General features: G+C 42.5%; 1 protein-coding gene across 2 annotated transcripts; it reads left to right on the top strand.

The window, feature by feature from the left end:
* Positions 1-1,468: 1,468 nt before the first annotated feature.
* Positions 1,469-22,787, top strand: gnb1l (guanine nucleotide binding protein (G protein), beta polypeptide 1-like). Of its 2 annotated transcripts, XM_053325773.1 has the most exons (8): positions 1,469-1,557; positions 3,482-3,593; positions 7,423-7,577; positions 7,782-7,904; positions 8,000-8,162; positions 11,327-11,419; positions 17,047-17,262; positions 22,350-22,787. In XM_053325773.1, the coding sequence occupies exons 3-8, from the start codon at positions 7,468-7,470 to the stop codon at positions 22,626-22,628; spliced, it is 984 nt and encodes a 327-aa protein (XP_053181748.1). In that variant the 5' UTR covers positions 1,469-1,557; positions 3,482-3,593; positions 7,423-7,467; the 3' UTR covers positions 22,629-22,787. The 2 variants fall into 2 exon arrangements, with proteins under 2 accessions (XP_053181748.1, XP_053181749.1); XM_053325774.1 differs by lacking the exon at positions 3,482-3,593 and having other exon boundaries at positions 1,488-1,557.
* The last annotated feature ends 2,385 nt before the right edge of the window (positions 22,788-25,172 follow it).

Consider the following 25,172-nt stretch of genomic DNA (forward strand, 5'->3'; position numbering starts at 1 on the left):
CCCGCCCCTGGGTAAGCTGAGATGCCAGGAATAATTGATGACAATGTAGGCCATGGTATCTCTCCAGGCCGGGCAGCAGACACGTTCTTCTACCTCCTGCTGAGGGGTTATGGTCCTGCCACCTCCATTTGCACTAATTGGTTTAAACTTGCTGCTCCTCTACAACTTAGACTCACCTTTTTATGTATGTCATCAAGTGCTTATATGTTTGATCGGTCTCATTAGGGAAGTAGATACAGTAAGTAATCCTCCTCCACTCTAAATCCAAAATTTATATATGTCTCATTTAGCATAATGGTATGTCTGGGAGGTGAGAATACACAGTTTCACATGCACATTAAAATTAATGTGCTTCACCCTGGTACACTAAATTCCTATAACTGAGCTGTTGCATAGGCAGCTTGGAACAAAATGTTACCATTTTTTGTCCAAATAAATTCAGGAGTATGTGAAATATTTCTACTCCTTGCTTTATAAAGTAAAGTGAGTGCTACACTATTGTTGCTTGGACCAGATTATTTAGGTTTCAAACCCACTGTGCCCCACACACTATATGCACCCCCTCCCACTGATCCACCTGTATTCCTTATTGTTTCATTTCAGAGTGCAGGGGGACTTTAATCCATGGCCACAGAGGAGGTTTAAAACACTCTGGTTTCATCTAATCTTCTAGCTCAGACCTAGCCAACCTTGAAACCCGCTTTCTCCATGATAGGAATGGACAAATAAAGGTCTCTCCCAGCACTCGCATGAAAGGGGTCTGTGTGCTCTGTGGATTAGAGCCCTGTGTTTTCTCTGTCTCTCTTTTCTCAATTAGAATGAAAAGGATGAAAAAAGGAGCTCTCCTGTTCATGCAGTATTGTACAGCTGTGTGAGTCGCATAGTTGTCGATCAGTTGTGATGACTCTTTTAGGCTGTGTTTAGTGGCCTATTAAGTAGAAAGAAATGAAAAGGGCACACTATCTGAGGTGTTAGTACTCAAAGTTTTTTTGAGCAAATTCTTCTGATCCCTTCTAGCCTATTCAGTTGAAAATACACATTATAAATCAACCAATTACACTCATCTTAATGAGATAATTGTGGGATGCTTTCTTGTATGTACTTTTTCTTATTAGCTATTCAATGTGGCGACTTATTCATTTTGGCATATATCTGGTTTTATTGTTCTATGGACCTCCATGAGCTGTGTCCTTAATTAAGTCTGAGTTGAACTGAAATTATAATTATATATCAGAGAGCTGTGCTGTAATTTATGTATCAACTAATTACTTACTTTTGCCCCGTCATTCAATATTTTTATAGCATTAAAAATGTGATATTGACACATAATGATTTTCATAGGAGTGGAAGGGAAAGTGAAAAGACAAGAAGAAAGTAAGCAGAGAAAGAGAGAACGAGAGAGAGAGAGAGAGAGAGAGAGAGAGATTTTTCTGTACAGGCACACTTACGGACAGCTTCCAGGGGTCCTGAAAATGTGGCGGATGTTTTGTATCTGTAGTGTCTCCGCTGGCTGAGTCTCTCTGTCTACTGTCACATCACCGGCGTCTCAGTGAAATGGTATTTTCTAAAGTTTTGTTAAAGCTTGTTCTTCTACTACAGTGACCTTATGTCCCCTGAGTAAACGCGTCATCAGTGATATTACGGTAATTACGTTGTTTGTAGCTGTTGTGGGTAGCTGTTAGCTTGCTGCTAGCCTTGTAAGTAACATAATTTGACTGGCATTTAAATGGAAGTGCTCTTATGTGTCATATACACTGTTAAAGTATCTCTTCTTAGCCTAACATGCTACCAAGTTAATGCTTTAGCTTCTGAATTGTAATGAATTAACATTGTTTTGTCTCCTTCATAATGCTCAGTTGAGGTTCATGGCGTTATCAACACGCCAAACTTCATTAAGAAATCTGCCCATTTAAAGTTGAAGCGGCTTCCTATGTATCACAATCTCACATACACTCTACGGAAATCATTTATGTCCCGTTTTTATTCATTTTTAAAATTATATCATGTTTGCATAACATTACCAGTACAGCCACAAGCACTTTTTTGTGTGTGAAATCAAACATATATTACTGTAACTAAGGTTATTATAAGCTATACACACACTAGCCTCTTTATTAGGTGCACCTGTGCAATATAATGCCATCCAATACAACAGCTTTAAATTCTATATTTATGAAGCTTATACATTTTCAGTTTTTGTTGACATTGTGATAATTGTACTCGATGTTTATTATTGAGGTCATAGTGGGTGATGGTGGTGTACTTGGGTGCATTACATGGAAAGGCATTCCTAATATTTTGTCCACCCCATTAACATACATGAGAGAGGTGAAATATTAGTAACACCAGTCACCATATAATGCACCCCAGTACTGAGTGCGACCTCAGTAATAAACATAAGAAGAATCATCACTTTTTGGACAAAGACAAAGTTGGACAAAAAGTATAATTGTAGCTGTTGTATTGGATTGAATTAGATTGCACAGATGTTCCTAATTGAAGTAGCAGGTACTTGAAGATGACAATAAATTGTAAATTAAGAACAAAACAAGAACAGAGATACCATTGAACTTACTAAGCTTTACATAGAATGCTACAGTATACTACAGAGTTGTAGAGAACAGTGTGAAATAATGATTTGAGCTTCCCTGCTTATGGATCTAATGTATACTGTGTCTTGCCATGACCAAAGATCAGTGACATACAGTACTTGTGTATGCCAATCACCAAAGCAACTTAAAACTGGCAGATTTTTGAGTGAAGTTGGTGTGATTGGTCATGGATTGGCTCATGAAATGTGACGCAATCCAGTTTTGAAACTGTGGAGTGAACTCAGAGCAGATCTAGAAATTCTTAAATTGATTTTCTTTAACATTATATAAAGAAGGATAAAGCATGACCCCCCCCCCCCCCACACACACACACACACACACACACACAAACCCCTCAAAAGCTCCTGCACCTACTGTTACATAAGAGGGCTTTCAAATTATGATTGTCTGTCAAAATGTGTATTTTGATGCATATCTAAATGCAGATAAAAGACAATGACTAATATTCTCTATAATTATCTTTTCTATTAATTTATATTATAGCGTCTATTATATTAAAAAAGTACATTTAAAGGATTACACAGCCTCGGTAGAAGTGTGAATCATGGAATTCTCTCATAGTATTCCTGTTTTCATTCAACTTCCTGTCTATAAGAGCTTGTTAAATTTGGTAGGAGGGTCCAGGCTGTGTGCTTTTGGAACTGTTTGTCACATATAGTTAACACTTTGTCAAACTTTTCACTGTTTGTTACTCAGTCATTACGTACTTATCACTCCCCTGAACATGACTGACAGCTGTGATGCTGGGGGCTGTGCTGTTTGACAAAGTGTCAACATCTTGTCGTTATTAACCTGTTTCATGAGGTCTTATTTGGATTACAGCACAATAAACATCTACCTGTTGTCATGTCTTTGTCATATTCATGCAGGGACAGAAAAATCTCCACAGATGAGAAGGCCATCGCACCCAAACTGCCTGCTGATGTATGGTGTCACTCGAGCTGTCGACCCTCTTATGTCTCTTTATCCTCTTGTGTCCAGGTAAATGACCTGATGGAAGGAAATGGGTGATAATGCAAACAGATAAGGCCTTTGGTACCTGTTGACCACAGTCAGGACCTCCTAAATCAGGACCCTCTGACATAGTCCTCCCATCAGTCCTTGCCTCAATGACACCCATAAGGCATTGAGCCCTTATCTGCAGTGGCCGCTGCTTAGCATTCACGCCATTCACGCGAACAATGCCACCTCTTCCCGCTCACTGGATCTGTGACTGACAGTGGGTGTTGGTGCACTTGTGTCTGACTTCAGCCCTCTATCTGAACACCGGGCTGTTTATCCACCACCAAGACACAATAAAGGGCGTGCGTCTTCCTCGCCACTTCCCGGGTTGTTTGTTTAGCTGGACTTTTATAATGGACCTGGCTCTCCGTTCGGCATTAGTTGGGGAGATTGGGGGGGGGGGGTGTCAGGGCAGAAAGGCTGAGGAACAGTTGTAGAGCTGGCTCACCGCCTACTGACTGGCCGGCGAGGTGGAAGTCCCCCAGTGGCGAGACGGGTCGAAAGGCAGGGAAACAGCAGATAAGACCATTTGCCTCTGATAAAGAGCAGAGTGAGTAATAGCTGAGGTATGATTTAACAGCAGTTGGACAGAGTAGTCATCTTCCTCCACTTTTTAAGTTCGCTGGGAAAGACTCGGTCGCTTTTCACTAGAAGGTTTATCTCGAACGCGCTGGTCGGAGCTGCGTGTAATCTACTTTCAGGTTTTCATCACGCAGCTCAGATCTCATATTCGATGACGCTGATATCAGAGCGGGGGGGGGGGGGGGGGGTCTCAGGATCCCATGTCTCCATACTGGCTCCTGTGTAGCCGGGGCATTATAAAAGCTTCTATAATAAAACCCCTGTGATCAGCATATCCCTCCTCCTTCCATGCTCTTATTTATGAATGGTAGAATTTGACAAGGGGAGGGCGGGGGGGGACAGCTCAGGTGGGTAGCTGCCGATCACATGATACCAGCTCTATAGAGCCAAGCGAGGAATGTGGACACTCAAAAAAACTTTGATGCCCCATATCATAACTCCGTCCCCTCCTTCTTCAAGCCCTCATATTCGCAGCGATGCTGAGGAGGGGGGCTGCATTGGAAAGAGGTAGGAGGGGGGGCACAGATAGTGGCTGCGTTTGATCTGAAGGTCGCCAGCCCCTTGCTGGTGTTGAGAGATCCTTGGCGGATGAAGCTGGCTCTTATTTAATAACATGAAGGGGAAGCAGACCTTTCTCTCATAATTAGGCCTAATTACCCGCTAGGTGTGGACAGACAGCCCCAAGAAGAGACAAACTGCCTTTATCCACCGACTTAGAGTCAGATTACCCCAGAGCTGTCTTATCTGCTGCAGGGCCAGCAGTCCTCCTCCTCCTCCTTCTTCTTCTTGCCTCTTCCCACTGGCTCCCACATCCAGCTCAGGTATATTAATCAGTCAGTCTGATTTATTAGGCGCGCAGCTTTAATTAGGTTGTTCTGTAATTTCTGAGACATGGACATGTTTAATAAGGAGACCACTGAGAAGTCCTCTGACCTGCTGGGTCTTGTTTTATCTATTGCTCAATCACTTTATGAAAGCTTTCTGAGCTTCATTAAAAGTGATGGGCGCAGAGAATATTGGAGATCCAAAGAGAACTAGTGGCTTGTCCTTGAGGATCCTTTAACAAGATGATGGCACCCCCCCCCCTCCTCCCAACTGCAGATGGACCAGTAAGGCACCTTTTCCATTGTGTCCTTCCAAATAGATTTGGGTGACATCCTGCCACTGTCTTGTTTGTTTACAGTGTCTGTCTCTGTCTCTTCCTGAGCCGGCTGCGTAGTTGTATTTGGGTTTTGTGGGTAACTCACTCGCCGCCAGAACAGAGTCATTGTCAGAGGAGGGGGGTGATTCAGCAGCTGGAAATGCTGATGCCTGGTAAAGCAGAAGAAGCAGTCCACCAGCCAAGTAGTGGAAGGCGAAAGTGGCCATTATACTCTTATCTTTTGAGTATTCTCTTGGTTTGGAAGTCCCCAAGCTCAGGCCAGCCCAGCGCAATGACACCTCCATCACCAGCCCCACATGACTGCCAGTGGAAAGCTTTACAGCCTCTGGTCTTTAAAACAATGAAAACAGCCAGTTTTAAGGCTGCTTTGTCCGTGGTGAGTCACAGCTCCACACAGGGCATGTTGCAAGAGGACAATAAGGGACGCTTAATCCACCTGTTATCAGGGTGAGCCCACCCCTCCCACCCCTGTCACACACTCACAGGACTCTGGCTCAGGAATGCAGCCTTACCCAACCACGAGATGCAGTTTAACTGATAGAACCTCACAGAAACAGTTGTTGTTTTTTTACCATTGTCTTCACACCACACAAAAACAAGTTTGTACAGTTGTCAGCCCAAAACCTTCCTGCTGGATACCTCTTGAAAAATATCCTCAACATTCATATTTTCTACAAAAACAGCAACACAATAAATATGACTGTTATTTTTCAGCTTTGATATGTATTTGGAAGGATGTTCATGCTGTCTATCTAGCTTTCTTTTAGTGAGCATGGGGGAAAAAAGTGTAAGTGTGCAGTTTTAAAGTGATGTTGTGCGTCAGTGTCCTTAATTAGGCGGGCCGCTCAGGGGTCTCCATCTCTCTGCTTCACAGATTCACATGGACAATTTAACCACTAACCTCCTGAAATGAGCTGCTCCCGAAATGCCTCGGGCTCCAGTTTCAGTCTCTGCTGATTGCAGGGAGCAAGGGTTATGATAAGTAAAAGTAGAGGGGAGGGGGGTGAGGTTGTGCTCATTAACTCAGATGAGCGACCACTTCTACTGCCCCAGATTCCCAATGATTAAAAGTAAATCCTAAATCTCAGTGGATTCTTGTGCTCTGATATTGGTCCTTAGTGAGTGAACATGTTTTTTCAGATTTATTTTAAAGTAAAGCCTACAAGCATTTTATTTTGATAAGTAGGTTAATTGCTCTGTAATATTTTCATGGGGTTGTTCTTGTTGTTTTCGGTCCAATTTTTCTAATAACTTTGAGTAGGCCGGATGCGTCATCTTGAATAAAAAGAACTATTTAGTTTTGTGGTATTAAAAAGGATATAATAAAAAATGCTGATATGCATAAAGAGCTTTTTGCCACCTTGAGCCAAATTTGCGGTTAAGACTGTTATCGGATTGATGATATTAGCTCTCTCAATCCAATCATTGAGAGTCACTCACACGTGATCCTGCTGCAATTTAACATTGACGCATCATTTCCTCGCAGCATACCTGCGGTCGGCTGCGTTTCCTCCAACATAAAAGCCTGAGCTGTTACCTCTGCCTCTGGGACAACGGCTGTTGATCACAAGAGGAGCGAGAAGCCCGAATCTCTGTCTGTTTACTGTAATTAAGCTGTCAGAGATCGTGATTTATGACGTATTGAGTAAGAGAGGTGTTATCATGTAGACTAGAGGGAGGAAAAGAGAGAGAGAGAGAGAGGGAGAGGCTGTGTGCCCAACTGCCACAGGGTTTGTAGCTACTAACAATAGAGAAAATACAGACTGTGCATTAAACATGACTGTCTGCTCTGGTTAGCAGGAGAAAAGGCTTCAAGGCTAAACGGAGCTGCTCTCTGACAGTCTCTGCTCAGTGTTTGGGCAAAAACAAAACAAGATGCTTCAGTTTGTAAAGATTAAGTTTGCTAGGCGCACAACTTTGATTCATATCAATCTGATTAGAAAGTAACACATTTAATTTCTGCCTCCCACTGACAGTTTTTATTGGAGCTCAAGCTGCACTTTGACTTCTTCAGCTCAGTCACAAAAACACAATTTTTCACTCCCTTTTTCTTGTCTGTTGCAGTGGGAGTCATGATGCGGATCCGCGGCCTCCTCGCATGATCCAGTGATGTCTCGTCCTGCTCCATCCCCCATCTACACCCTGAGGGGGGCCGGTGGACCCCTCAACACCCTCCACTTTAGTTGCCACGGTGGGGACACTCCCCTCCTTTTTTCTGGGTAAGTTATTTGTCTTGGAACATTTTCAAAGTTTATTTCCTCACCTTCACCTCCAGTTTGCTCTTTTTATGAGTATTTGTCACAGAGTGTTTGACAGCACAGTTAGTGTTAGTGCTTTTCTGCATGTCTAAATGTGAACTGAGGTTTTACACTGTTTGAATAACTTAAAAAAGCTTAATAAACTGGACTTTGGGGGTTTTGCAGGTCAGGGAAGGGTGCCATTCATATGTGGAACCTGAACAACAGGAGGGCTGAGAAGATTTTAGAAGGTCACTCTGGTAGTTCAGTCATCTGGCTCAGCACACAGTCGACAGATACCCTCATCAGGTCAGTGCGGTGTCTTTAGGGTTTTAACTTCTTACTGAGCACATACATACATTGCTAAATAAAAACCCCGCTCCTGTTTTCTGTTATTGGAGCAGTCAGGGACGGGACATGCAGGTAAAGCTGTGGGATCTGAGCGAAGGTCGCAGAGACGTGGTGGACTCTGTGTGGACTGGCAGCGTCGGATTCTGTCAGTGTTCCTTGTTGGAGACGAGCCCCGGGACCTGCCTGCTCGCCTTTGCGGGACAAGAGACGGAAGAGGTTAGACATCAGGAAACTCTGAAACTGTATTTAGTATCTAGTCCAGTTTGAACACTGCCTCTCACCCGGTGCATGCTGAAAAAGAGGAAGTGGGTATAGAAAATAATTGGAGTGACTCGTAATAGCTGATGTGTCGCTTTTAAATTTGAGTTTAGCCATTCAAAACTTCAAAATATTCAGTTTTACTATTATATATGACAAAAAAATCAGTTATTCTAATCAATTAGTTCAACCTAAATGTTGTATCTAAAAATACATACATCAGGGAAATCCCATAGATAACAATAGTATATATAAATAGCTATTTAGTCGTTTTTTTTAACCCTTTTTTAAAAATCATTTTTAAATTAGGCCAATGAATCAGGAAACCTTTTGTCACAAGTGCACGTCTCTACACTTTAGGGCTGTTAATTTGGACAAGTGTCAGCTAGCACATGTTGTTCCATTCAGAAGGAGAAAACAGGTGGGCCGGTTAATTGGTTAAACCTTCTGACTTGACTAAAAAAAAAAAGGCAACCTGTATAAACCTGAGCAGACTTGTTGTTGGCAGCCTGCTTGACTGACTTCCAACATTAACAGATACTGTATTTGTGGCTTTTAGTCAACCGGGATAGCGGAATATCGGAAATCCCACAACACGACTGTGAAAGGTTGTTCTCTTCCATCAAAAGCCCTGTCATCTTTCCTCTTATTACTCTGCCGTGACCCCCTTTGCATGCATCCATAAATGTGAGATGGCTTGGATTTAATCAGGTGGCAAATGTAATATTTTTAGCCGGCCGTCAGTGGTGAATGTGTCATTAGTCAAGGTGACATGAGAGCATGCGGTTTGCAGCGGGATCTGTCAAACAGCGATCTAAACAGCATCATTAGTAACCAACCTTTATGTCATGAGTCAGAGTGCGCGTCAGAACATAATCCCAGACAGCCACCGGTTAATTTTGGCTGCTGCCACTAACGTGTCATCCAGTGAATGTGTTTGCAGCTAATAGCTCTGTGACAGCCTAAGCATGTTTAATTGTGCTTTTCAGAAGGTCACCGACAAGGATATCCCTGCTTCGACTCGTGCGTTGAACATATAATTCCCTGCTCTGGTGAAATCACTACTCTGTCTGTCTCGCAGTTAATGCTTAACACCCTGCACAGGCCTGCAGGGTTTTGTGTAGAGCCAGTGTCCAAAGTGGCCAGGCAGGATGGGGTCGAGGGCAGCCAGCGATTCAGCCATCTTTTATTGCCTCCAGATTCATGTTACTTGCTCCGCTGTGAAGGAGCCACACTTGAAAGGGACACAGCGGTCACCTGATCCAGCCAAACGTGCCTCCGCTAACCCCGGTCCAGCAGGCCAGGCATCAGGGCGCCTGTGACTCCCAGCACCTCAATAATGCCATTGTCCCAACAGACACAGATAGTCAGAAACACACACACACACACACACACACACACACACACACACACACACACACACACGCATACAAGTCCAAAGCAGGAGGACACAGCCGATTGTGTTGTTCCGTCTCCCCACCTCATTCCACAGACTGTCCAAGGCAGACGCTTATGATGTACCTGCAATTAAATTCCCAAAGAAACAATACAATGCGCTTGCCAGTATGCATAAAAGAGTGATTCAGCACCGTAAGTAATATGCAGGTAGATCAATATTTAGATGCGTAACCAAGAAAACAGAGTAACAGTTTTCTCTTCAGCTATTTCCCGCGGTTTCACTGTTTATTGCTCACAGTGAGATTCCTGCCAGCAGATTGCTGCTATGGCAGAAACATTAATTAATAGTGTGGGTGTTTTATTTATGGGCAGTGCGATGCCACACAAGAGCAGCAAGATCACCTGAGGCACAGAGAAGTCCTTAAAGGCCCTCTTTGTCAGGCATGCAGAGGTAAACACTCAGGACAGATGTGGCCTAGCGCTAAAATACAGATCGCTCCCTTAAAGGCGCTGTTTAATCTGAGGCCTAATGAGGATGAATATGTGGATCATCAGCACGCAGGAAGTCGGAGGAATGAGTTTTTGGTAGTGATGTAGGCGCACACACACACATACGTGCACACATACAGGCACACGCTTTATCACTGGCTTCATTAGGCTGTGTATTTTATCAGAATCAGTGCCAATGTGTGCAGGAAAACACCATTCATGTCACAGGGTCGGGCTTTAGCGGGATTTATTATAGACAGTGTGGCGGCTGCTCTGCACTAATGGATGGTACTGTACCGCTGGTTGCAGGCACTCTGATCCGCCGAGGTCGTGAACCCCAGTGACAGATTCAGGTTGCCGCTTTGTTATTTGAATTCAGAACAAATCACGACTTGAGTGGAAAGCTTGTGGATGTGTGTAAATGTACATCAGGGACCCAATAATGAAAACATATATTGTACATTAAAACAAAACACTCTAGGATAAATTGTATCATCATAGATAAATTCCTCAAAAATTAGAGAGTAAAAACATTCTATACTAGAGTTTGCCACCTCAAAGGGGAACCCTTCCCATCAAGGTGTGTTTACAGGTCTTGTGGAGAACCACTGCATATGTAAAAATACATTTCTTAATCGCTTAATGCAAAAAGCTACGAAGAAGAGAAGTTACCAGACATCAATTCTGCTTGTGGCCAGTAGGTCAGGCTACATTAGCTCCTGCTAGCCTAACATACTCAGATCTCCAGCCCCAACTGTTGGTGGTCAAGTTGCATTGTGGGTACTGTAGGCACCAGGTTTTGACAAGGAAGGAGAATACTTTGAATGAAAAAGACTATCACTTCTTTGATGCATTGATTTAGATCTTTTGAAAAACAAAACAAAAACAGAAGCACAATGCTAAATCAGTGAAGTGTTCTTCGAAAGAAATAATTCCTCAACATTCCTCCTTTTGTGTTTATGACATACATGTGAAGCGACAGCCAGAAGCTAGTTAGCTTTGATTAGCATGGAGACTGGAAACGAAGGGAAACAGCCAATTTGGTTATATTTAATGTTAGCCTTAAACCTGAAAGTATTAGTGTGACACCAATGACCTAAATTGAAGATGTGTGAAAAGGTTGAACAAGTTTTACACCCAGAAATCATCAAGTGTGATGTTAGCAAGCTGCACACTACACGAGAAAACATTTCACTAGTGAGTCTAAAGTTTGAATTGACTTCTGTTCTCTACAGATCAAGATTGTTGAGCTGCCCAGTAAGACCCCAGTCTGCAGCCTGGTACCAGACGCTAAACTTGGGATGGTCATGTGTATCAAACTGTGGCAGGTAAGCACCAACCAGTCCTCTGTGAGTGCCATTCTAACATACTGTTTCAGTATTTATATAAGTTCAGTGAGTAGCATTAGATACCCTTTCTGTCCTCCTTGTTTTAATGCTACTTTTTCTATACTTACCTGCTTTATTCCGATTGGCTAGCAGCACGTAACAAGATGCAAAAATTCAAAAGTCAACAAAAATGCACATGCGAGACGTGGCATATGATTTACAGCCGAACAGATCGTCCCGGGCCATTTTTCCACACGTTTCTTCTCAGCTGGCAGCGAGTCCCAACACTGTAATTAGAGCGTTTGGAAGGGCCGGGGGTTCACAGCCATATATCAGCCTGCAGCTGTACATCCAATCTGATGCTAGCAAAAAAAAAGTTTGCTTTCTGTTTTGTAAACGCTGTCGAAAGTTTTATTTCCCGCCCATTAACGAGAGCCTGTAATTATTTTCATGGTTAATTATTAACTCTTTGGGTTTGGGACTCTGGGGGAGGGACGCGGAGATGGGGTGGTTTTTTAGACATGCAAGTTTGTGGATGGTTTGAATGAATTTAATGAGCGCTGCAGTTTACAGGCAACAGAAATCAAAACATACATTATTCTTCTCATCCTTTATTTCTGCAATACTGTTTGGAATTACTTTGAAAAAGCCTTAAAGGTGACGGTGTGTTTGTGATTTTATTACAGAGACACTCAGACGAGTTACAGAATCTCCCGGTGCACGCTGACACTGTTTGTGTTTTTCCTCCTTTCCCTTTGATTTGAGCGTTACACCCACCTTTCATCATCTGATTTATGAACCAATGCTGGTTCAGCGTTGAGTGCCAGGAAACATAATGATCAATTATATCATTATAAATTATATAATACCATTGTAATACAGCGCAGGCAGCTGTCTGGCTTCAAAGGCAAAGGGCCCAGGCGATTCTAAATCATTTCAGGCTGATTCCTTTCAAGGCTGCGGCACGTTCATCTGTTACGCTGACTTTGGAAGAGACTAAAATCCCGCTCTGTGTGTGTGTGTGTGTTTGTGTTTGTGTGTAAAACTTTGGTAACTGACCCCCTTCTTCTTTTTCACTCACACACACACACACACACACAGGTTGGAAACTACCCACACATTCTCTGTCAGTCAGTCATAAGAAAGAAGTTTCATCTTGTCTTTCACGTCAAATGCTCGTATGCTACCCAATATTTCCTTCATCTCACACAGCAGGAGGCAACAGCTGAGCCAGTCATCCTCGCTCTTCACCCTCTCTCTCTGTCTGTCTCTCTCTCACTCTCTCTCTGACACCCACTCCAGGAAGAAGCCACTGACAATTATCTCCTCCCTGTCGTTTCTCTCTTCTGTCTGTCTCTCCTTCCCACCCATGAGACGAGAAGCGATTATCCTCCATTATTCCTACGACAGACTCACCAACAGATTTATTGTCGTCCTTTAAGCCCCTCTCTGCTGGAGTTTATGGAAAAGATTAAATGCGGTGTTAAACTGCACTTCTTTTTTATTTTTTTCTTCTCAAGTCAGCTTCCCTTCAGCAAAATCCCACCCAGCCCTCGGTTCAAACCCTCGTGCTCCATCTAGAAGCTGACTTCGCTTACTGTTTCATATCGCTGAATCTGATTGGCTGTGGAGCAGCGAACAATACGGCAAAGCGGAGGAAGAAAGTGCCTCCACATGTGGGTTTGACTTGATGTACGGAGATGCAGGGCTTGGCCAGGGGGACGGTGGTGATGTATGATGTGCAAGGCTTTTAATGTGAACAGAGGCTGGCGGGGAAAAGGAAATGTTCCTATACAGATATCCATCACTCTCAGCTCATCACCTTGCTGCCTCGTGGCCATGACATCATGGTGGACCGGGACACAAACCAGAGGAATCGATTGGTTCCTTATGTGGAGGCTGTGCATGCCCGAGGCCTGCGGCGGCCACATCAGCAAACAAGCTGTTGGTCTTTTGTTTGTTGACGATTGCGGGTGGAATTACCACAGAATTGAATGATATACAAATGTTTGCTGAATACACAATAAATTCAGTTTGTCTCCCACACATTTCTGTCCAATGACATTTAGATACGCCTTCGACTACTGGAGACTTATTAATGTGAGCAGTCTGCATTTATGCAGGCCTACAGTGTCATGTTGTGCCTATTTTGTGTGAGAGCAGCTCAAAACTGGTCTGCTGTACCAGTATTACCTCTAAATATACTGGTAGTTCATGACTTAAATTACTTCTTTATTTGCATGTAAAGCCTTATAAAAAGGTGATCATTTATTTATAAGTGAGGTTATATATAGGTGAGATTTAAGCTGAATTTCTGAATAATTTAAATGATTATGTCTTCAGAAAAGTCACAACTTCTTCAGAAAGTCAGCACGGAAAAATACATAACTTTCTTTCCATGTATATTTAGCGTATGCATATCCTAATGACAAAATCTATAGCCATCACTCTTTAAAAACCATTTTATTAAAATCTACATCAAGTTTAAATGCTGGCAGGTTTTGTCTAATTCTCTTGTAATGCTGGAACAAATCCTCCATTTAATCAAAATATCAGGGCACACATAGTGGAAAAAGTGACTTGTGTAAAATGTAATAATGATACAATGCATGACAATTCAGCTTATCTTAATTTAAAGGCAAGATTTGTTGCCTTGTTGATTGGATCAGACAGTTTTATATGAATCACAAAATGGCAGGAAAAAGAGCTGGAACAGTTAGTCAGTTAATGGAATAGTTGACGGACATAAATTTAGTTCTTTATGGTCAAGTCATGTTGCAAGGAAAAATGGCAAACATTACCTGCTCCTAGCTTCTCAGATATAAAGACTTCAGTTTATTATGTGAAGTGAATGTCTTTAAGTTTAAGACAAAATGAGCAAATGAAAGATGGAAATTTGGGCTTTATGAAACTGTGAAAGTTTATTTTTATTTATTGATTTATATATTATAAAAGACTTAAATAGTTAAAGTGGAATCATTATTTCATCATAAATTGTGTGTGTGCAGTGGGTTAGTCATGAGGGAACCTAAGAGGAATAAAAGGCAATTTAGATCTGATGTTTAAGCAATTATTGTCTGTTTATTCAGGAGCTAAAGCTTGTTGTAGTGCCTCCATAGGCCACATGCCACAGCAGGGGGGATTTTAAACCTCTCCCCCCATTATTTGATAGTGTTGGAAGAAAAAAGGGATGAAATAAAAGACAATAAGAAAGGGAAGAAACTGTAAAATCCTGCAGAATTGTAACTTTTCTCGATGACCTATTTGAACCTTTGTAGTTGGACAGATGGAACAAGTCTGAAAATAGAGCTTTCTGCTGACTTGAAATAGTTGAATTGACAATAAAGATGATGAAGTTCACATTGGAATGAACAGGTTGGATACCAACTACTGTAGTTGTACCAGTTCCATCTCTCTTTCTCCACTGGTCCAAGCCAGCCTCCATCCATCTGTCTTTCCAGCTGTTGTGTGGTGATGAATCTCCTCCCAAAGCCCCAGCCCCACTCCAGCAGAGAGCCCTCTTGTAGAAAGGCCTGTGGAGGATATAATGAATTAGGTGTCTACCCAGGGTTCCCCGACCTCCGACCCGTGACATCATCAATCAAGGAGGTCCTACACTTAAGTGAAACGGTGGGCCCCAAGTCTGGAACGCTTAGCCCGGGCCCTGCCGGCAAGCAGGGGCCACTGATTTTCACTTGTTTTTATTTGTTTTCATAATGCCTCAGTGTTCGTCCTCGCTGATGTGTTTGGAAGGAATACACGACTCTGTCTATAATTTGTTTTAAAGCTGGAAGAAGCGAAATATATAGAGTTAAGTGAGAAGAGGACTTGAAGATGGATGTAAAAATGGCAGTCCCGGCCCCCTCGCACATATGGAAAAAATTTCTTTCCCTCCTTGCTTCTTGCTTCTGCAGGGCACAGTGCTGTTGTTGGAGGCCTGGTGTTTTTTTTTTTAAAGCAAAGGTTAAGGTTGCTGTGGAGGATTCATAATTTCTCTTTTTTGTTGTTATTCTACAGGCCAGTTTAAAGTCATTTAAGCTCATAAAAGTTTAAATCATTGTGCAGCAGAGGTGGATTTGAATCGTGTTCTTTTCATGCACTCGCACAGAAGAATTGTAGGATTTTGGGAAAGTAGGATGATGGTGAAATCTCACCAGCTGTTCCTCCTTCTTTCTCTTTATCTATTCCACCTCCTTCCCTTCTCTCTCTCCTTCAGTCCTTCCTTTTTTCCCAAACAGCAGTGAGAAGATATATGAAGCCCCCTGTTGTTATCAGCTCACCTTTATGTTCTCTTTCACTGAAGTGATTTACAAGCTCTCTGTATACCTCCACACAACCTAATGTGCCCCTCTGATCATACACACTCCTGTAGAGGAAGCCAGCCAGCAGAGGTTATCTATGACTGCAAACAGCAGGCCAGCGCTCACTTTATCATTCTTTCAAAATACTAACTTTTATTTTTCTCTTTTTATATGCATATAACCACATTTGTGCTGCTCAGCATGTGTGCAGGTTGCTCTGTATGTGTTTAACAGAGGTAGTGTGGTTTACATTTTGTGTCAAACGCCTACATGTGCACCTGGGTTCATTTCATCTCATGTGATTTAAAAGATTTCCCATGATTGATTCACCAGTTGTAAACATCACAGCTGGATCTGTAATGACCCAGTGTGAAATGGAGATGAACGAAGCAAAGTTGTGTGTTTTTTAATTTAGATTTTTGGTACGCTTGAGTTTGTGTTGGCGTGTGAGCATGCATGCAGCAACTGTGATACAGTAATGATTATTTTCATTATAGTCCCTATCATCGTTTATTTTGAGGATTTTTTTTTTTGGTCTATAAAATGTCAGAAAAATTGTAGAAAATATTGATTATTATTTCCCCACACTTTAAAATGACGTTTTCAAATGTCTTCTTTTGTCCAACAACTCTAATATATTAAATTTACTGTCATAAAAGACTAAAGAAACCAGAAAACATTCAGTTGTAGTTGTTATATTTTTCTACATATATGCTTTTTTTAAATAAAAAAATGATTAAAAAAGCATTATTGATTAGCAGAAGAGTTGATGATTTTGTGTCAATCGACTATGGTACTGTTTATTTTTACTTTTAACTCTATAATCTTTTTCATTATTTATGTCTTTATATCACTGTGAAGATAAAATGAAATTGCAAGAAAACAGGCAATATTCCAAAGGTGCTAGTATTTAAAAATGTTTTTAAAAAATGACATAATGTGGCTAATAAATGTGGGTATGAATTTCGGATGAACCAAAGTTTAAAGAGGACTGATATTTTTTGCAGTCTCTTACTTCACTATATGTATGCGTGCCTGCAGCGAGGCCTGTGGCTCAGTAATACAGATGAGGAGTAAAGTGAGGAGTGGTGTAATGGAGTGCAGGAAAGAGGGAGCAGCAGGCTGACGAATGGAGCCCGCAGTGTCTCTCTGGGTGTCAGCGGGAGCTTCCAGGATGATAACCTCTGCTCTGCTCTGCTCAGCAGCGGTTTCTGTGGTTTGCACTACATGGCTCTCTTACCTCACGCTGCACTTTCTGCCCTCTCTTCCCATCTCTCTCTCTCTTTCTCTTTCTCTCTCTTTCTTATCTCCCTCCCTCACTTCCAGCCAGACTCCGGGCCTGGACCTCTCCTGTTGGCCGGATACGAGGACGGTTCCCTCTTGCTGTGGGACGTAACCCAGAGGTCCAAGTTGAGTCAAGCTAAAGCCCACCCCGAGCCTGTCATGTGCATGACCTTTGACCCGAAGCGTCTGAGGGGCATATCAGGATCCTCTGAGAAGAAACTCTCCTCGTGGATGCTGGATGAACAGAACAACCTGCAGGTCAGCAGAGGACACACTTAGAGGATAGTAGTGTTGTCTATTCAACCACACTGTCATGTAACCAAAATAGATTCATAAGTCAAAGTCAATTTTTTTTTTTTTTTGGTTTGTCAATTAAGGTTTATTTATACAGATGAGGAGCTATAACAGACCGCAGCATTCTACAGTTGGTTAAGGTCCTGAGACTGACCTGCCAACTGATCGTTGCGTCAGCTAGTTAAATGCCATAAGATATCTTAAAACAGTAACGGTGGAGATGGAAGAAGAGGAGTGTTGCCTTTCTCCGGGGTTCTCTTGGAAAACATCAGGGGCCAAAGAGGAAGAGGCTCAGCGGGGCTTCGGGGCCATAAATCAGCTGCTGGTTACACAGCGTTGGCAGGGCCAGGGGCCAAGGGCCGGTCTGGGGCTGTCACTCTAGACTACAACCACCCACAAACACACTGACACATAATCCCACATTAAACATGGATAATATGTTCAAAAACCATCTCATAAAGTTCTGAATAAAAATATAATCACATATATTTCAGTTTTGGAAAATTTGAAAAAATGGATTTACTCCACATTGAGCTGTTAAAGTTAAGTAATAAAACTTTTTTTATTTATTTTTTTATTTACAGGATATACGTACACACACACATACATTTACTTGACACTGGTCCAAACTTTACACTAAAGAATGTGTCCAAGCATCTTCTGCCACACCAAAAAAGATCACATTAACTTGTGCTCATAACTCATTTTACATAACAGCCAGCGCTTCTGAGACTTAACGCCTCATTACATGCTATATTTTCTCTTGATTTCATGAGCAAAAAAGGAACGCTCCCATTTTTCAGCCATCCCCCATGAATAAGAGCAGAGGGGAACCTGAGGCTGATACAGTACACGCCTGCACAGTGAAGGGGTATTATTCTTTCCAAGCCTTTTTTTTAATATATGAATGCTTGAATTAGAAATATTTGCAAATCCTCGATTTTTCTTTCACCTTTAAATTGCTTCTATAAAAACACTACGAAGGATTTGATTCAATATAGCAAAAGCAGGAGGAGAGTGGTTATTTGGTTTATTTTGCTCAAGCAACAAAATATTGATTCAACATGTAATCCAGGATGAAGATGACAGGAAAAAAGCACAAGGAGAGGGAAAGGATCCAACGGGGGCTTTTAAATTATCCTGAAGTGCAGCTCAGTGTGACGCCCAGACAGCTATCCTCAGTTCTTCCCACAAAAGTATTTTTGTGTGGCAGCAGTAAGGGGGGTGACGGGGAGAGGGGGGGGGCTTGCCGGGTGGCGGACCTGGGCCCCGGGTCCTGACGGACGACCCGTGAGAGGTAATAAAAATATCAAAACCTCGGAGGCCCCTTAACTAAACAAAAAACACATCTGCAGTAAAGGGAACAGTAGTTCACAGTGGGAGGCTGCAATAAAGGCTGAGGAGGCTATAAGTGCCACAGCATCCCACTTCCCACAAATTACCTCTCCAACACCGGACAGTGTAGTGGAACTGGCTGGGAAGGGATGGATGTTGCTTTTTTGCGAAATGGAGGGGAAACTGAACGTGACACAACGCAGTGCAGTTATGATTTAGTGAAGCTGAAGGGTTGTGAAGTGAGCTTATCAAGGCCAGATAAAGACAGATAGCCTCTGGGAATGGAGGTTAATGTATTACACATGGCTCCCCGAAGCCTTTATCTGCTGTTTGACCTGGCCAGCCTGATATCTTTTCATAGTAATGAGGCATCATCTTCAACCTTTTTGTTTTTTTTCTCTCTTTTCCTGCTAGCGTGCATTTTTCGGGAATGTGTCAGGGTAAGGCTACAAGGGCGTGGGCGTCGGGCTTTACAAGGTGTTAAGCTAGATGGACACATATTCAGGCGGACACTCACTTGTGTATTGACAAGTGCAGTGACGGGTTCCTCCAGGAGAAAGAAAGAGACAGAGGTTGCGGACCAGAGAAAGAGAAAGCAGGTACAGACAGAGGAAGATTAGCAGCGTAAATCAAGCATGGCTGACAGCGAGCTATTCCCGAGACTGATGACAGTTCTCTACAGGTGCAACTCCTGCTCCTCATTTTCATTTAAATGTAAAAATATTCCTGATGCCCCCCCCCCTGGAATTCTTGCACTCGTCAGTCAGTCTTGATCTGACATGAACAAGGGCCAGGTCGCATCAGGCCCGACCTCAGTCTGCTATACTGTATGTTTGAGCTGGCTGTCATAAAAATTATAGCTCTTTTTATTGAGCACTCACCCTCCCCCCTATTTTTTCTGAATGGGTCTGCTCACCTGTTTGACACATCCATCTCTTGTCAGCCAGGGCCAAGCTCTGACAGGCAAGGCGACAAAAGGCTGTAATCTCCCTGCTGCCGAGTGTGATTCAGGGACAGGGTGTGTCAGAAATACCTGCGAAAAAGCCTCCCAGCCGCTAGGCTCGAGTGAGTGAGCGATGATGGGACGTTTCAGTAGATCGGCGTGAACACCAAGATCGGTGCCAAGTCTGAGGCAAAGACGAGGAGGGGGAGGGGGGGTGAAGCAAGGCTTGAGTGAGATCTGCCAAGTGGATGCTCCTTTTGAACGTCTCCTCCGTCGGTGAGATGCTACAAAAGAGGATCCTGAAGTGTGAGCTTGTGTTGTATCTGTCGTAGCCCACGGAGAGTCTTGCAGGCCCAGCTGCTGAACAGAGCTGGTAGCCTCCTGACAGCTGAGAGAGCTGGCCTTCAAACAGCTAGCCTGCTGTGTGTGTGTCTGCATGCTGTAACACAGGCCAGGAAGGAGTGTTCAAACAAAAAGAAAAGAATGATGAAGTCCAAAGACAGATTCTGTCTATGATGAGATAGTAAGGAAGTAAAAGGAAGAAAAATGAAGCGTTAGATAAAATAAGCCAAGACTCCCTGGTTAGAGCTAATGGATTTCATTACAGATTGTGACTTGGTTAATGGCAGCGCTCGAAGTCTGCAACATTTACTTGGTATTCATTCAACAGAGGTGTGTCGCAATAGCAAAAACAACATCACTGCTGCTGGAGAGCATAGAATTAAAATTAATCTCATTTAGACTCTTTTCCTTGTTTGGAAGAGAGCTATTCTAACATGGATACATCGTGTTTTTTTTAACATTGTGCTCGATCCAAACAGCTGGATTGTTTTGTGCTGCAGAGTTGCCCAACACATGGACAGATACTGTGTATATGACTCATATAATATTTGCTATTAGGCTCAAACATTTCTTTTGAAAGATCCTATAGGATTGTGTGTTTATGGAGCTTGACATATACCAGGGATTAAAACTCAGGAGTCTCTCTTGAGTCATAATTTAATGAAAGCACATTGCTGAATTGCTGGAGTGGCCCTTTGTAATTTCAGAGAACTGTGTAAAATTTAGATGATACTTCCCTCAAGAAAGAGGTGAAATCTTCAATCTTCAATCTTCCATCTTCATGGCAATTCGAATTACAAAGATAGTCAAGAAAATCCTCCAATTTGCAATGCTGCCACCATCAAATGGTTTGCTTCTTTGCTCGATTAATGTCTTTAATCAATTATTTAAATTGTTGACAATTAATTTCCTGCCTATCCACCTCTCAGTGTAGCCAACTTTTCACCAGTCATCCTCTCTGCTTTCTCAGACCGTAGAAAGTAAAAACAATTAACCCGCCGGTCCTGCTGAATGACCACTACCACATCATTAACCAGTTACTGCTTACATTTGACCCTTTAATGAAACAAATGCCTTTTCCTGACACAAACTATGGGAAGCAAAACAAACAAAAACAGACACTTAAACCCATCATTATCAGGCCTCTAATGCAAACCAGATGGAGGGTGGTGGGGGCATACCAACTTCTTGAGGTAATAACAAAGCTCCAAACAATCTTTCACCCCCCAGGTTTCTTTTTATTGGGCTTGTTTGGTCAAAAGCAGCCCATGCTGTTTCATACTATTAATACCAGTGACGATGGTTTGATTTAACCAAAAAATGTCACATCACAGCCTGTTCTGGACTCTTTTTTTTTGTTCCGTTTTGATCAATGACATTCCTCTCCACTCTTGCTCTCCCTTGCATTCCACTTTATCCACTTGGGCTGTGAGTACCTGGCTTATATCTTCCACATGCAGCTTGTGGACGGTTCCAGCCCGGAACAGGAGCACGCAGATAAATTCTCCAACGTCTCCTCCTATCCAGGGCCATTAGTCTCCCCAGACACAACTTATGAAGTCAATTTTACGCTGTCCAGTTTGATTTCAGCTCCCATATCCAGATGTTTGCATCCCATCCAGCGATCCAGCTGAGATCCCTAGCTCGCAGGAAGAGCACGTTCGCTCCTCAGGAATGCCCACCACAGCAGGCCTTTCAGATTGTGATCTTAGCCGCCATTCATTATAATATGTCAGAATGTTGCCCCTTTAAAGAGATTGATACAGTCCTTGGGACACTGTAGATCACAGGGAGAGGGAGCTGTGGCTAATCTTTAGCAGGCAGACGTTACAGCAGTGTATTTATCGGGTCTCTTCTCCTGCTGACCAGACCTTTCAGTGCAATTGTAATTCATCAGAGGTGCTTAAAGCAACATCGCCTCTGCAAACAAGTATTTCAGCGAGATGGTCTGTCTCTTACTTGCAAACTGTGACAAAGGTAACTCAAGCCCCGTCGTGCTTCCAGAACAGGCCTCACTAACTCCAAACCAAATAGTGGGACGCAGAGAGATTTGCTCACGGCCCTCGTGCCATAATGTTTTATGGCCGATGATTGAGTCCCAGGAGTCTACGGCCAGGTTCAACACGCATCCAGCCTCACACTTGGACCTCTGTCATCAGATCAGCTGATAATCTCTCCCGTCGCTGTTTGTGTTGGCTGCAGTTTCCTAGACGGCAGTGATTAATTGATTTACTGACCCAGTTAGTTTGTTAGATTATTTCTTTCTATTATTTGCATGGACAATAAGCTCATGTGATCTTAGTAAGATAAGTCTTTGACAATTACTGCAAAGAATCAGCAACCTTGGTGGTCACACGGTTAAAGTTTGAATTGTGTTTGCTGGTGTCTGCCTTTTAACCTGCTAAGATCCTCTTCCTCTGTGGTTTTACAGCTCCAGGACTGTGTGACGCTGGTCAACCCAGGAGTCTCACAGCTATGCATCAGAGACGACGGTAAGCTGTTAGCATCGGCAGGCTGGGACCACCGGGTACGAGTATTCGGTTGGAAGAAGCTACGACCACTGGCAGTTCTGCAGTACCACACTGACATGGTGCTAAGCGTGGCCTTCTCTGACCACAAGGACCCCAGACAAAGACTGCTGGCTGCTGGATCCAAGGACCAGCGGATCAGCCTGTGGTCAATATACAATGAGGGTGCTGACACACACTGAGCCTGTGACCTCTGAGAGAATCTATTGACTTTACTTTCTGAACTCATCTGTGCTGATGTTGGCTTGACTAGCTGATGTTAGGCACAATCGTCTGATCTCTGGACATATGGTATGCATATATTTAGCTATATGTGTTTTTGATATTAAGGTCTTGCAGTGATAAAGCGCCATATTGAAGTGTGGCAAAATCTTTTTTTAAATAACTTTATTTATAAACCAGAGTAGGGAATCACAGACTCATTTTTACTCAGCAGTTTCATAGTTAAATTGTCAGTCAGGGACAATATCAAACAGTAGACCACATGACTAATAATATCAATAAATAACCATTTGACAAAACACATCAAATTTGCCTCTCAATGTCTTACAGAAGAGCAGCAGATTTTATGCTTTTTTACTTTAAAGACCGGTTAAAAAAATGAAATTGGGCATGTTGTTAGTTCTTAATTTATGTCTTTTTTTCCCCAGCAGACAAATAAGTTTTATAGATTCACTAATCATACTGTTTTTTGTTTTAACTGATAAAAACCAAACCATGTATTCTGATAAATAGATTAATTGTCTACAGTTAATGTCTGAAATACTAAAGTCATAATTTGTTACATAATCCCTGAAAAGCCCTGGCTGTGAACTCTGGTTTTGGAAGTTTTTTTTAATTTTGTTTGTCTGGCATAGTGGAAATTTTCTTTATTCTCATGTGATACTAGCTATGCAGTCACTTGTGAGGATAACAGTTTGCTGAAGCCAGATGCAGCTATTTGACTGTGTTGACTTATCTGATGGGAGATTTGCTCCAGTGGACTTGAATTTGAGGAATACGACGCACCTGAGCAGCTATGTAATCCTGCGTTGTTGTTCTAGCAGGTTTTAGCTTAACACACAGACCCTGTAGCCTGACCTGAGCTGTATTTGTCAAACAAGGTTAATCACAGTGGGGACATAGAGAGCAGAAGAATGTTGCTTTAGAGGAGGTGCTGATCAGCAGATGCTCTCCTTGGCCGCCATTACCTGTTTATAAGCCAAAAAATATGAGGAAAACTGTTAAGATAAATCGAAACTTGATGAGAGAGAGAAAAAAAAAGATATTTTAATGTCCTTAGTAAGAGGAATTGTCAATATTACAATACAACTGTGGTTAATCCTACATTGACATCAAATGCACTACTAAATACAGATGTCTCTTTATGGAAATGACATTTGTCACAAAGGAGGCCAAGGGTTGTTGTGAGAGTCCCAGAGAAAATAGGGAGGTGTTGTTTTTCTGTCCACTGTCTCTAATAATATCTCTGTGAGTCAATGAGCAGCATGGGAGCTCATGTGTTACAACACTATGCCGAGAGGCCGGGGGCCAGGGCTTCAAACGCTAGACGTTCTGCTTCATAAATGCTTTGTCTCCTGGGATGACCCCAAGTTGAGAAGCTCATCATGCTGTACAGGAAAGGCCTGAGAAATCAAAGAGCCAGACTCGCATAATGGCCACGAATCATTAGTGAACAGAGGAAAGACAAGGTCATTTGCTAGACAAGCTGACCTACCGTGACGCTACTGTTATGGAAAAAAGTGTCCAACTGAAGATTTGAGTTTGTTTTGTTTTTTTTGCTTGAAGTTTTATTTCCATAAAGCTGTTTTGAAACCTGTTCCAAACTTGAAAAAAAAACATTAAAAATGACAATTTTTACTCACTTTTTGTCCAGGTGCTTACTTTTAATGATATGTTTTCCTTGTTCCCTGCAGAGCTCCATCTATACCTTTTGTCCCTGACCCCTCTGGTGACATCTCGCATTCATAATAGCTTCCTAACTTCTCCTGTTGGCTTTGAACAAACACCAGAGGTGGCGTGGGCCGGCTTCCGTCCATTCTCTGATAAATCAAATGCGGGTTCCATAGGTGCAGATGTCTGCTGAATGGAGCGGACAGCAGCTCACTGGTCTTAGCGGTGGCTGGTAGAGCTCGTAAATCACTTCATAATGGATCATTTAGGAAGTCAATAAATGGACAGGGAGCCGGCCGCACAATAGGCCCCGTGCTTCACTTATCACCTGACGTGTGTCTTCCTCGGCTTTGGAGGTCAGAGGTCAGCCTGGCTTTGGGATAGGACATAATCCATAGTGTTGTGTTAGCGTGCGTGTGTCTGAGCCTTCATTCGTGGATTATATTACTAGTTAAGACATCACGTCACACTGAGCCTGATTATTTAGAAAATATAAATGGTGAAAAAGAATGATTATAAGAAAATAATCCATTTCTCTAAGAGCCAAAGCCAATGTTTCGCCTCACGGTTAAATTGGTTTTATTTATTTTTTCAAAATGTGAATTAATACGAATGTATCAAGGCTCTCGCTCTGTGGTGGTGATATGTTTTTTATGTTCCGCATAAAATGTCCGTCAGCAACCTCACGCACACCATAAACCGTAGCAGCTTTTGTATTACTTGAGGGCCCGGTGTGGGTTAAAATGCAAAACACGTGTTCAGATGTTTAGGTGGAGCACTCTGGCTGGTTTACCTGGCTTGTTTTTAATAACTGTCCGCAGATACGGCAGGGA

Source organism: Scomber japonicus, chromosome 9 (genome assembly GCF_027409825.1).
Source record: "Scomber japonicus isolate fScoJap1 chromosome 9, fScoJap1.pri, whole genome shotgun sequence".
Classification (NCBI taxonomy): Eukaryota; Metazoa; Chordata; class Actinopteri; order Scombriformes; family Scombridae; genus Scomber; species Scomber japonicus.

Excerpts from the sequence above, each read along its gene's own strand:
- gnb1l (XM_053325773.1), top strand. The coding sequence starts at position 7,468 with ATGTCTCGTCCTGCTCCATCCCCCATCTACACCCTGAGGGGGGCCGGT. Across the intron at positions 7,905-7,999 it reads TCGACAGATACCCTCATCAG|TCAGGGACGGGACATGCAGG; the intron begins GTCAGTGCGGTG and ends TTATTGGAGCAG. Across the intron at positions 17,263-22,349 it reads ATGAACAGAACAACCTGCAG|CTCCAGGACTGTGTGACGCT; the intron begins GTCAGCAGAGGA and ends GTGGTTTTACAG.